General features: G+C 42.3%; 1 protein-coding gene across 3 annotated transcripts in view; it reads left to right on the forward strand.

Annotated features, from left to right (window-relative positions):
• The window catches only part of RAPGEF5 (Rap guanine nucleotide exchange factor 5), a 427,979-nt gene that overhangs the window by 220,541 nt on the left and 193,576 nt on the right, over positions 1-13,862 (forward strand). For all 3 annotated transcript variants that reach the window (XM_033930889.1, XM_033930887.1, XM_033930890.1), the window contains exons 7-8: positions 3,944-4,020; positions 11,002-11,127. In XM_033930889.1, coding sequence (XP_033786780.1) covers positions 3,944-4,020; positions 11,002-11,127 — 203 coding nt within the window. The remainder of the gene's footprint in view (positions 1-3,943; positions 4,021-11,001; positions 11,128-13,862) is intronic.

Genomic DNA, 13,862 nt, shown 5'->3' on the forward strand with positions numbered 1-13,862 from the left:
CCATTCCTCTAACTTTTGCAGATCCTTTTTCATATTTTCCACTCCCTCTTCAGTGTCTATTCTGTTACAAATCTTGGTATCATCTGCAAAAAGGCACATTTTTCCTTCTAACCCTTCAGCAATGTCACTCACAAACATATTGAACAGAATCGGCCCCAGCACTGAACCCGGAGGGACTCCACTACTCACCTTTCCTTCCTCTGAGCGACTTCCATTAACCACCACCCTCTGGTGTCTGTCCGACAACCAGTTTCTAACCCAGTTCACCACTTTAGGTCCTAACTTCAGCTCTTCAAGTTTGTTCAACAGCCTCCTATGAGGAACCGTATCAAAGGCTTTGCTAAGTAACTTACATCTAGCATATGTCCTCGATCCAGCTCTCTGGTCACCCAATCAAAAAATCGATCAGGTTCGTTTGACATGATTTACCTTTTGTAAAGCCATGTTGCCTCAGATCCTGTAACCCTGTAACAAGTCTTTAATTGGACCTACCAGAATCTCTCTGAGCTCCCTCAGTATCCTGGGATGGATCCCGTCTGGTCCCATCGCTTGGTCCACCTTCAGTTTTTCAAGTTGCTCATAAACACTGTCCTCCGTGAACGGCACAGAATCTACTCCATTTTCTTGTGTAACTTTGCCAGACAATCTCTGTCCTTCTCCGGGATTGTCTTCTGTGAACACAGAACAGAAGTATTTGTTTAGCACATTTGTTTTTTCCTCATCACTCTCCACATATCGGTTCCCAGCATCTTTTAGTTTAGCAATTCCATTTTTCATCTTCCTCTTTTCACTAATATATCTGAAAAAAATTTTGTCTCCCTTTTTTACATTTTTAGCCATTTGTTCTTCCGCCTGTGCTTTCGCCAGACGTATCTCTCTCTTGGCTTCTTTCAGTTTCACCCTGTAGTCCTTTTTGCACTCCTCTTCTTGTTTTTTTTTTTATATTTCACGAACACCAACTCTTTCGCCTTTATTTTCTCCACCACTAGTTTGGAGAACCATATCGGCTTCCTGTTTCTCTTGTTTTTATTTATTTTCTTCACATAAAGGTCTGTAGCCATTTTTATTGCTCCTTTCAGCTTAGAGTCTAGCCTTACCTGCATACATTCCGGCTCAGCAGGAACTTGTCTAACTTTGTCTTGAATCCCTGGATGGGTGTTTTCCCCTATAACAGACTCCGGAAGAGCGTTCCAGATTTCTACCACTCTCTGGGTGAAGAAGAACTTCCTTACGTTTGTACGGAATCTATCCCCTTTTAACTTTAGAGAGTGCCCTCTCATTCTCCCTACCTTGGAGAGAGTGAACAACCTGTCTCTATCTACTAAGTCTATTCTCTTCATTATCTTGAATGCTTTGATCATGTCCCCTCTCAGTCTCCTCTTTTCAAGGGTGAAGAGGCCCAGTTTCTCTAATTTCTCACTGTAACGCAACTCCTCCAGCCCCTTAACCATTTTAGTCGCTCTTTTTTGGACCCTTTCGAGTAGTACTGAGCAGAAACATAGAATATGACGGCAGAAAAGGGCCCTCGGCCCAACAAGTCTGCCCACTCAAATAACCCTCCCCCCTAAGTTCTTCTTTGAAGTGAACCCATGTGTTGATCCCATTTGTTCTTAAAGTCAGTCACGTTATTGGCCTCAACAACCTGAAGTGGAAGATAATTCCAACGGTCAACCACCCTTTCGGTGAAGAAGTACTTCCTAGTGTCACTATGGAATTTACCGCCCCTGATTTTTAGCGGATGCCCTCTTGTCGCTGTAGGGCCAGTAAGGAAGAAGATGTCTTCTTCCACCTCAATACGGCCAGTAACGTATTTGAACATCTCTATCATGTCACCCCTCTCCCTGTGTTCCTCGAGAGAGTAAAGATGCAACTTACCTAGTCGTCCTTCATAAGGGACATCCTTGAGCCCTATTGATACATCTCATCATTTGCCTCGCCTTGGATGAGGCCTTCTCCACTTGTTTGGCAGCCTTCATGTCTGCACTGACGATCACTCCCAAGTCCCGTTCTTCTGAAGTCCTAGCTAGTGTTTCTCCATTCAAGGTGTATGTTCTGCATGGATTTCTGCTGCCGAGATGCATGACCTTACATTTCTTAGCGTTGAAGCCCAGCTGCCATGTCGAGGACCAGTTTTCCAACTTGATCAGATCCTGCGTCATACCATCCGTGAGATCGCTTTCACCTACTATATTACACAGTTTGGCGTCGTCGGCAAACAGCGCTACTTTTCCCTGAAGCCCTCGGGTCAAGTCCCTTATAAATATGTTAAAAAGGGATGGTCCCAGGACTGAGCCCTGTGGCACTCCGCTAGTCACCTCCGATGTCTTAGAGAGGGTGCCATTGACCACCACCCTCTTGCCATTGACCACCACCCTCTTGCCATTGACCACCACCCTCACCATTCAGGGTGTATGTTCTGCATGGGTTTCTGCTACCAAGGTGCATAACCTTCCACTTCTTGGCATTAAAATTCAGCTGCCAAATAGTAGACCAGTGCTCCAGAAAAAGTATGTCCTGTGTCATAGCGTTGGGCATGGTATCTCCGCCCACTATGTTGCACAATTTAGCATCATCGGCAAATAATGCAATTTTACCTCAAAGTCCCTGAGGCAGATCTTGTATGAAGATATTAAATAGGATTGGACCCAGGACCGAGCCCTGCGGTACTCCACTGTGCACTTCTGACTTTTCAGAGGAAGTACCATTTACCACCACCCTCTGATGTCTGCCACTGAGCCAGTCCCTAACCCATGCAGTTAGTATTTCTCCTAGCCCCAACAAACTCATCTTGTTCAAAAGTCTGCGGTGTGGGACGCTATAAAAGGCCTTGCTGAAGTCCAGATACAACACATCTAGGGACTCTCCTTTATCTAGTTCTTTTGTTACCCAGTCAAAGAAGCTGGTCAGGTTGGATTGGCAGGATCTCCCCTTTGTAAATCCATGCTGGTGTGGATCCCCCTCAGTTTCTCGTCGTCCAGAACCATGTCTAATTTGTGTTTAATCAATGTTTCCATAAGCTTGCACACTATTGACGTGAGACTTACCGGTCTGTAATTTGCAGTCTCTAACCTGCATCCCTTTTTGTGGAGCGGGATGACGTTAGCTGTTTTCCAGTCTAATGGAACTTTACCCGTGCTCAGAGAAAGATTGAATGGGATTAGTTATACATCAATTTGTGAGCTTTAAAAGAGACTGACACCTATTATAGAAGACTTTTGTCTTTTGAATGCTTCATTTGGCTTTCTGAAGAAACGATGAAACGTGGCACTTCGAGGCCAAACTGTATATAATAAGATAAGTGCAATTTATTTTTGATGCTTTGCGCAACATTATTACCTTGTAAAATGGAAGTATTGCAATGATTGGGTGGTGAGGTTTTTTTGGAAACTTAGTTCCCCTTTTTCCTCCATGTCTCTGAGCACATCCTTTCCACATATGAGAGTATGCATTGGAAACTTTTCATAAAGTTTTTCTTGATTTCATTTATAATGTTCTATGTAAGCGTGTTGTTTATTTTTCCTTTGTTAGGACATGAGCAGTTGTGTTTCTTGGAGACACACCCTGCCTGTGTTTGGTGCATGCACATGAACGTTGTTGCGATTCGGGGGGTGGGGGGGCACAGTTTCACACTCACCTGTGTAGGCTGCTGCAGACGGCTCTCCAGGACCTCATGGACACACTGAGGCTGGACGGGTGATGGTGGTATTTATATATGTGTTGCCCAGTCACAAGGAGCTGGAGTAGGAATTGAACCTAGTTCTCCTTATTCTCAGGCAAATGCACTAACCACTAGTCTACTCCAGCACTCTAAATATCAACCGTTAGCAATTAGATTTCAGAGAGCAAGGAGAATTCTTGAAAAGTTAAGTATGTAGTAATTTCATATAAATGTTAACTGAAATGTGAGCATTTGCACATTTTCACTGGGTTTCCATTTTTCCAGCGATTAATCGAGAGGAAGAGAACAACTGCAGAGAAATAGCAGCGTGTGATCCCATCACAGATACTTCTGAGAGAGAGGTAAGTGTAAGTCATGGAATTTTCAGGGTGGAACTTTGTTTTACTTGCTCTGAAACTCTGCTTAGGGCCTACCTGTGGGTGTGATGGAGCTGCATACTGCTCAGTGGAAAACCTAAGTTTAGATATGAACTTCTGTTCTGCTCCACAAGCCAGCTAGGACTGAGGAAGCTGTGAAAATCATGTTCACAGGCTCTGGAGGAAGAGAGTAACAACTTTGTCTAACCCAGTGGTCTTAAACTCGCAGCCAGGGGGGCCACATGCGGCCCCCCAGGTACTATTTTGAGGCCCTCGGTATGTTTATTATAATCATAAAAGTAAAATAAAACAGTTTCTTGATCATATGTCTCTTTAGCTATAAATTACAATATTATTATTAAGACTTAGCCAAAAGGAAAGATTTATAAACTATAAAGAGTCTTACCTCATGCAAAATTGTAATTTCTTTAATAAGTCATTAACTATTTTTTCTGAGGCCCTCCAAGTACCTACAAATCCAAAATGTGACGCTGCAAAGGGTTTGAGTTTGAGACTACTGGTCTAACTATTAGGTATTGTCATTGATATAGGGTACATGAGTAGTAGGTTTCCAAGAGAGCAGGGTTTTATGGCCTCTGGCTGAAGATGACCACCAGGGTTTGGCAAGTTAAAAAAGCAACCCGTGCAATTCATTCACCACTCCAGCCCCTATAACTACTGTCCCCAGGACATTCACCTCTCTCCATGAGCCCCACCCACAAGGAAGAATCTTTTGTAGCACCCCTCCACCCTGCTTACTTGACCGATGATCTGCCCAAGCTCCGCCCTTTACTCCACCCCCATAATAATAGTACTAATTATAATGCAACTTCTTCCATTCATTTTTCATGTAATCTTATTAGCAATACATAAAGGTAACCACAAAATTAAAAAAAACACATACGCAGAGAAAATGTAAATTATAATTTACATTCATTTTTTTAAAAGATGTCAAGGCTGATGACTTTAAAATATGCAATGTCACTACAGTAACAACTATAGAAAAATAGACAAATACAGTGCAAAATATAGACAGCAGATATAAATTCTCGAAACTGACACATTTTAATCACTAAATTGAAAATAGAATCATTTTCCCTACCTTTGTTGTCTGGTGATTTTATTACTCTCTGGTTGCACTTCTTTCTGACTGTGCATCCAATATTTATTTTCTTTCTGCCTCCTACATGCTTTATCTCCTCAGGACCTCATTCCCTTCCCTATCCAACATCTCCCTCTGTATGAGTCCAACTTTCCTTCCACTCTTCTCCATCCCCCATTAGCAACATGTCTTCCTGTCTCTCTCACTATCCATCTGTATTTCTCTCATCCCCTCCCTTGCTGCAAAAGGAGTGAGGAAAGAGAGAGAGAAAGAAATTCAGGGTGCATCTCTCCCACTCCCTCTACTTCCTCATCCCTTGGATCATGTGCAGCATTTTTCATCACTGCCCGCTAGCCCCATGCCCAACACTCTCCTTCTTTCACCCCTATCCAGCACCATGCCACATCTCTCCCTCCATCACCCTGTCCAACGTTCCTCCCCCTTGCATCCCCTTCAATCTGTCCCTCTATTCCTTTTTCACCACCATATCCAGCATTTCTCCCTCTCATCCTTCTCTTCCTCATGCATTTCTACCTCAGTCCTTTCTCTCTCTGGTCAATTTTCCTCTTTCTTCTTTTCCCCATGTGCACCATCTCTTTCCCTCTCACTCACACGCTCATGCCTATCAATTCTCCCTTTCTATTCCCTCCCTCCCTCCTATGTCCCACTTTAGTGCCCCCTTCCACCCTCCCTTGTGTCCCAAGTTCATGCCCCATCCCTTCCTTCTGTGTCCCGAGTTCGTGCCCCCCCCCCTGTCTTCCAGCCTTTGTCCCAAATTTGTGCCCTTCCCATGTCCAAATGCGCTTCTTTCCCCCCTCCATTCTCCCTTTGTTCCATGTTGATATCCTTTCTCTCCCTTATTTGCTTGCTCCAGGGCCGCACTCGCTCTCTCCAGGGCCATCCAGCTGGACTGCTCCTTCCTGCCTTCAGCTGCACTTGTTTGCAGGGACGCAGGCAGCGGCTCTTGCACGCTGCATGTGGCTGACCTGCAAGCCTTCCCTCTGATGTCAGTTCGGACGTGTTGTGTTTTATTATTAAATAGCTATTATTGATGTTGTACTTGATCCATATGTTTTGTATGGGAGAGAAATATTTCCCACAGTATAAACTAATAAATCTCACCTGAACAAAGGTTTGTCTATTTTGTCTTCGGGCGCTAGTAGGAAAGTTTTCCACATTTAAAAATAGTTCTCTGTCCTGGTAACAACCCAAGTCTTGTTGCTTTTTTTGTAAAGTTATTAAAGATGTTTGTGTAGTAGCAAACCAAATGCATTTTTAGTCTGAGAGGTGAATTTCTGGTTTTTTTTTTTTCTTTCTGGCTATCCTCTTCACTTGGGTTCATTTTGATCCTCTAATCATTCTTGTGAGCAGAATGCTCTGGCTTCAGATTAGTTTGCCTCTTTGTAATGGACTGCTGGCTTCATTCGTCCTATCACTCCACTCTCTTTACCTTTGCTTCTAATCTGTGGGTCTTTTCAACTGTAATGGAACATTATTCCTGTTTAAGAAGCAAATGAAGGAGAACAAGATCATCATGAGTCGAAAGCAATGGAAGTGTAGTGAATGGTGAATTTGCAATTGCCAGATGTTACATAGTGACCAAACACTTTTACCTTTTTGTTAGCACTGGTGAATACATTAGCCTTCTTTACGCTGAGTCATCTATTTATGTTGAAAGTCACAAGCAATTAGAACATTCGGCTCCTGATGCAAGCGTTTACGCTGGGCTGAGAGCTGAATAAGCACGCAAGAACTGTCATACTGGGTCAGACTGATGGTCCATCTAGCTCTGTATCCTGCTTCCTACAGTAGCCCATCTAGGTCAAAAGTACATGGCAGAATCCCATACATTACCAAGATTCCATGCCAGTGATCCCAGGGATAAGTAGTGACTTTCCCCATGCCTGCCTTAATATCGTGTTTCCCCGAAAATAAGTGTGTCATATTAATTTTGGGTCCAAAAAATGCACTAGGGCTTATTTTCGGGGATGTCTTATTTTTTTCATGTACAACAATCATCTCCCTCTTCCTCTCCTCTACCCCAATTCTTCCTTTTTCCTTTCTACCCTCCCCCCCATGTGCAGCATCATTCCTTCCTTCTCACCCATCCCCTTGTGCAGCAGAACCCCACCGACATACCTCCTCTCCGAGGCCTCCTAAAGCAGCAGGGGTGAGGGTTGCGGAATCGACGAGTCCAATTTTTTTCAGCAAATCAAGCAGCACTAATGTCAGGGATGAAGTCAGAGAGTGTCAGGGACATTTTGGGGGCGGGGTGGGGCTTCGGGGGTTGATCTTAACTAGGACTTATTTTTGGGGTAGGGCTTATATTAGGCGCATCTTTAAAAATCATGCTAGGGCTTATTTTCGGAATAGGTCTTATTTTCAAAGAAGCAGAGTAGCAGACTATCTACTTTTCCTCCAGGAACTTATCTGTTCTGATTATATAGTAACATAGTAGATGACAGCAGATAAAGACCTGAATGGTCCATCCATCCTGCCCAGCAGTGATTCATGATTAAACTAACAATGGATGTGGTATACAGATGTGACCCACTGTTACAAATAACAGAGTTAAAGGCTTTAAAAGCTTGGAGGGGCGACTTTCATTTTTTAAAGAGTCAGTAGAATGAGACTATACAATTTTTTTTCACAACTTTGATGTTTTTCATGTTCCAAAGCCTAAAACCTGCAGGTACCTAAAGTGGGATATGTGATTTCTAGGGTTAATTATTTTTTTTTTTATCGCTAAAGGTTTTTCATTTTTTAAGAATTCAATTAATCCATACCTGAGGCTGTAATTTTGCGGGATTATGCAGTTGATGCCTCTCTATCTTGTGGTATAAATAAATCACATGCCCTACTTTGGTATGCTTGATCCTGATATTTCTTTGCCATTTTCGGGATACAGACCATAGTAGTCTGCCTGGTACCATCCTTAACATTCTAACTACTGATGTTGGCATTGAAGCCCTCTCCAGCCAATCCTAATCTGTCTTGCCATATACGGAACACAGATCGTATAAGTCTGCCTGGAACTGGCCTTAGTTCCTCCTAGCCAGAGTTGCCTTTTAAGTCCCACTCAACAAACACATCAACACACAAACAGTCATTTAAGTTTTGTTTTTATACCAAAACAACAAAATCCAGCCTACATTTGGAGCATGTGTGCTGTGTATTTTGTACACTCTTAACTGCTTGGAATTTTTGTGACTTATGGGTTTACATTTAAGACAGCCGAGAACCCCATAAGACCCCTGAGGAAGGCATTTATATTTTGCTGAAACACAGCCCGTGTTGGGTCATTTGTATTTTATACATTATTTGGTTTTTATCTTGCAACCTTTGTGGATTGTTTTTAAGATTATTGTTTTTAAATTATTTGGATGCTTATTAAACTACAAACTGGTACATCCAATCTTCTGTTCCACAATCTTTCTTTTTTTTGTTGTTGTTGTTTTATACCATCCATTCTCTGGAAGGATATTCGAGAGGGGGAGCTATGAATATTTACTGGCGGTATCTGGTTAGCTACCTGGTTAACTTTTGGTGGTACCTGAGTAATTCTCAATGACCGCCCCCCACGTTTGGATGTTCAGTCCCACTGCCAAGATAGGAGCTGACATTGAATATCTAGGGCTAATTCATCCAATGGCAGCCAGCATAAAAGAAAACAAAACACCAAGGGCTTTTTTTTTTTTTTTTTTACAAAGGCTCGCGGTAAAATGCCGCGCGTGCTAGCCGCTACCGCCTCCTCTTGAGCAGGCGGTAGTTTTTTTGGATAGCGCACGCTAATCTGGTGCGTTCACTAAAAACGCTAGTGCACCTTTGTAAAAGGAGCCCCAAGTGCTACTAGCTGAATATGAGGGGATGCTGAAAAGTTCCCAGCCCAACCAAGAAGAGAATGACATGGGCAGGTTTCAATCAATGATGCCAAAAACAGAGAATTTTGTTTCTGCAAATTGGCACTTAACGAAATAAGTGTCAAAATAACCTCAGAATTTAGGAAGTTGGTTGCTTGGTCTGAGAACCTTTCAGCCACCCCCTTGTATTGCCCCCTCATTGTGTTGCCTTTGTCATAAAAGGTATCGCATTTTTGCGTGCTACCTTTATACCCCCTTGATTGTTAATTTCTCAGAAGCTGAGCAGAGTTATGCTTGTCCAGTTTCTGGAAGATCAGTCCCCAAGGAACACTTAGGATTGAATTAGTCTAGTTAAGTGCTAGGGTGAGGGCTGGCTTGAGGGACTGTTGCACCCTGAGCCAAATGCTGTATTGGTGCCTCCCCCACCTATGATTCAGTAGCTCCACCTCTATCTCAAATTCCTCCCCCGCCCCAATTTTGGTGATAATGAATATCAAAACCCTGAATACCAATCTGGCATTTCTCTCTCCCAGCCCATAGAGGGGACGGAAGAGAGAAAGAGAGATGCTGGCCTGGGCTTTTAGCGTCTTTTATCGCTGGCGCCAGCCCTGACTGGGATGATGTGTGCCAAGGGTGAATTCTAGAATGGCAGTTCTGCACCTAATGGTAATTTTGCACAATTTTGTACATGGGCGTGAGTATTTATGCCAGCCAAAAGCTGGAATAAATGCTTGTCCCAATTACTGTCAGGCACAGAAATGCAAATATTTTATAGCTTAAATCCTGAGAACACCCCTGACTTGCTCATGCCCCTCTACTCCGTCCATACCCCCTCTGGAGCTGCACATGAGATACGGAAGCTGAGAATGCAGGTTATAGAACAGGGGTATAGAGCAGATCTGCATGGAACTACTACTGAGTGCCAATTAACACTTGTTAACGCTTTAATTTTCTATACATGAATTTATTCATGTACTCAAGCATTTTTCCCTGTCCTGGCGGGCTCACAATCTTTCTAATGTACCTGAGGCAATGGGGGGATTAAGTGACCTGCCCAGGAACACAAAGAGCAGCGTGGGTTTCAACCTAGAACCTCAGGGTGCTGAGACTGTAGCCACACTCTTAGTTGATGCGTGGATCCCAAAATTGCACCCCCAACTTTGGGTGACCTATTCAGAATTTCTTCCAGGGGATAATACTGTAAGAAATGGGGTGCAGCTCTATAGAGATCTTGCATCTTTCTGCGTCAGGAGAAAAGCAATGCCATAGCGTGTTTTTAACCATATTGCACTGTGTGCGACAATCTTTTGATGGGTTCCTAAATGAAGGTGATATGAGGATATAAAAATTTCCATGGCACTTTTTTCCTTAAGAAGAAGGGCCCTAATCCCAGCATTATGCTGTTTTTCATCACTAGCTAAACAGTGTGGCCTGGCAAAATGTCACTGCTCAGAAAAATTGCTGCCTCTTTGCCTTTTAGGTGTGTCCCTGATTAAAAGCTGTGTAACAAACCTCTAGAAAATCACAAATAATTTGCTTATGATTTTTAAAAAATAAATTTGCTTTTCTAAGGCATAATGAAATAGTGTGAGAAATAGGGAGGTGGTGTGATGTTATTTTTAGGAATGACGACTCTGCGTTTTTGTATCTTTTTTTTTTTTGCTGGAGTTGTTCCTGGCTAACTTTCCCATGAGTTTTTAACCTCTTGTTTTAGTTAACTTACGTAACAGGAAATAGGTGGAAGCTAAGAACAAACACCATATGGACATATCGGACACAATCTGTGGTGGCAGTTGATAGCCCTGCCTTTACTCTTGAAAGGGTCTGAGATTCTGGTTCCCAAGGAACTTGAGGGGTTTTGCCCCCTTCCATTTTCCTATCGCTTTACTACAGATCCAAAGTTGAACTGACCATGATCCATCTAGATTAAAAGTAAACGGTGGTAGTGCCATGTCCTGGGATTGTGGGTTTAAATATCTGCTTGCTCTTTCTCCACACTTCAAGGCGGGAGTGATGTGCAAGCTTCAGGAGAAAGACGACATTGGACGGCTTGAATTCGTCCAGAAACTGACGCGAGAGAATCACCAATTTCTGCCAGCAGACAAGAAAGAACCTGAGAAGACTGAACAAGTAAGACTTCTTCTTACCTTCTTTGTTTGCAGAAGGCTTCCAGATCTTTTCCTGGGAGCCTGTACCTGTATTTTGTTCTGCCATAAGGCACTGATTAGTTTGCTATTTGCAGTTATGGTGCAGGCTGCTTCACAAATAAATTGTTTGTTACCGCTGTTTGATACATCCTAGAGGATGAACCTACATTAACAGGCTTGCAGATCTGTAGCTGTATTTATTTTAAATCCTTGGTGATAGCATTTTGTGGTTTGTTACACTGAATTGTTTTTGCCCCATAGCTCAATCTACAGCAGTGGACATTTTTTGATCAAGAGCTTAAAATACTGCCCATTGCTAGTGTGTTTTCAAATTGGGGTTTGTTTGGTTTTTGTCATAAGCACCAAGCATAATTCCTGTAAGAGGTGTAATGTGCTAAAGCAGTTCTGAGTTCTGTTAGAGGAATTTTGTAGCTGACACCTAGTCATGACAAAAAATGCGTTGGGTATAGTTAACTTGCACATTTCAGGATTATTTGGTTTTATATAAAGCTCTAAATCAAAGAGGTTACATTTGTTTTTTGTTTTGTTTTTTTAAAAGGGGGTTGAATATCTGGCTAAGGCACAGTACTGGATCATATCCAGATAGTGGAAATATTTAGTCTACTATCTGGATAATGTGGGACAGTGTTACATCTGTTCCAAATTATCTGAATAAGTTACCTGAAAGTGGAGTGAACGTTGCCACTATCCAGATAAATTCTTGGCCTGCTCTGTCCCCACACCAGCACTATCTGCATAATGCTGTGGGGCTTGGTAAGAATGTTCAGACACACCATTCAGAATATTCCGGTCAACAGCAGTATCCAGATAGCAGGTGCTGTTACTCTGTTAAGTGGTTTTGAATATTAGCCCAAACGTGACTACAGGCTGAAGTAGTACTGTATTTTGTTTAGGGAATATTTGTTTCTACAGTTCTTTGTAAAATTGCTAGACAACTCAGTGGTGTCTTGTGCCCATGATTTCTTATTATAGATCTAAAGAGTACAAAAATCTCTCAAGAAATGGTAAAAAAATATATTCATGCATTTCGGCCCCGATTCTATACAAGATGCCTAAAATTTTAGGCGCCTAGATTGGTGTACCTAGCCAATCTAGGTGCCTAACTTAATTATTTAAAAAGCTTAATTGACTCCGATAACAAGCAATTAATGCTTCATAATTGGTTTAAATTAAAATTGGGTGGTAGGTGCCTACCACTTTAAGGAAGATGCCTAGCCCAAGGTGCCTACCAGAAAGTAGGCGTGGTTAGAGGCAGATTATGGGCTTAGGTGCCGGTAGTTAGGCCATGAAAGCCTTGGTATAAATAGGGTGTGCCTAAGGTTCAGACGCCTACCGGGACCTAAAAATTCACTTTAGGCACCAGTAGACACAATTCTAAAATGATGCCTAGCTGAAGATCGACACTTGTTTTGCCATGATACATTTATTGCACCAGGACTAAATATCTAACCATTCAGGAAAGGGCAAATTACTTGGATTAAAATGTGCAGACAAAATCTGCAAGTAAGAAAAGCATGTAAAACTTTAAGTGGGTTAGCTGCTAAACTGCATTAAAGCAATAATACATATAAAATGGTAATAACCTTAACCCAGTGGTTCCCAACCCTGTCCTGGAGGAACACCAGGCCAATTGGGTTTTCAGGCTAGCCCTAATGAATATGCATGAAGCAAATTTGCATGCCTATCACTTCCATCATATGCAAATCTCTCTCATGCATATTCATTAGGGCTAGCCTGAAAACCCGATTGGCCTGGTGTTCCTCCAGGACAGGGTTGGGAATCACTGCCTTAACCTGCTATACTACCACTATTTGTTTATTTACTGTTTTGCCATGACACATTTATTGCACCAGGACTGAATTTCTGACCAATCATGCAGCAAGCACAGCTGTTTTATAAAGATACATGTACAAAAAAAAAAGAGCAGCACGACTCAGTGGTTAGTCCATGTAAACTGTGGTACTTCTCATGTGTAACTACACTATTTGCGATTTTTAGCTTGCTGGCTCCTCCCCCAAATTACATCAGCTTGCATAGAGAAATCGCCGATTCCAAGCGTTTACAAAGAAAATCGCTGATTCCCAGCACTTTCTTCACTGTGTTTTGCCTCTTCAGGAACAAGCCAGGTCTCCCATCATATTATTCATGGCTTCACCTTATTCACGATGGTTTTTAATAGAAAACAGCGAATAACATATGAAAAAGTCATTCGCGGTTTCTCTGTATTCGCGGGTCTGTTAATCCCCTATCACAGCGAAGACGGAGGGGGAAGTGTACATGTGAGTTCTGGATTTCACAAAGCTACATGTGTAACAGTTGCCCATTAAGAAGTCAAACTCCTAAAGGGCCGTTTAACATCTTTAGGTCATTTTAAATACTAAAGGGTTAAGCACAATTGCCCTCTCAGTCACTCCTCTGATGTTCAAAATAGTTAGCTGACGTTTATACAAGGCTTGGAGGATGTGCAAAATCAAAGGAATTTTTCAAAAAAAGAGTGTTCCTGTGCAAGATTGGGAATGCACACACAATGTTTTTGAACTGCCTCAGATTACTCCCTTAGCCAGGCCCCTTTCAGTCTCTGTATCACTTGGCATTTGAGCACGTAACTACTGGTGTTATTAAATTGGCCTTGGAAACAATCAGCTTTATTAATTGCAAACACAAATAAAAACTTAATACATGTATAAGTACATGAAT

This window comes from Geotrypetes seraphini, chromosome 2, assembly GCF_902459505.1.
Source record: "Geotrypetes seraphini chromosome 2, aGeoSer1.1, whole genome shotgun sequence".
Lineage (NCBI taxonomy): Eukaryota > Metazoa > Chordata > Amphibia > Gymnophiona > Dermophiidae > Geotrypetes > Geotrypetes seraphini.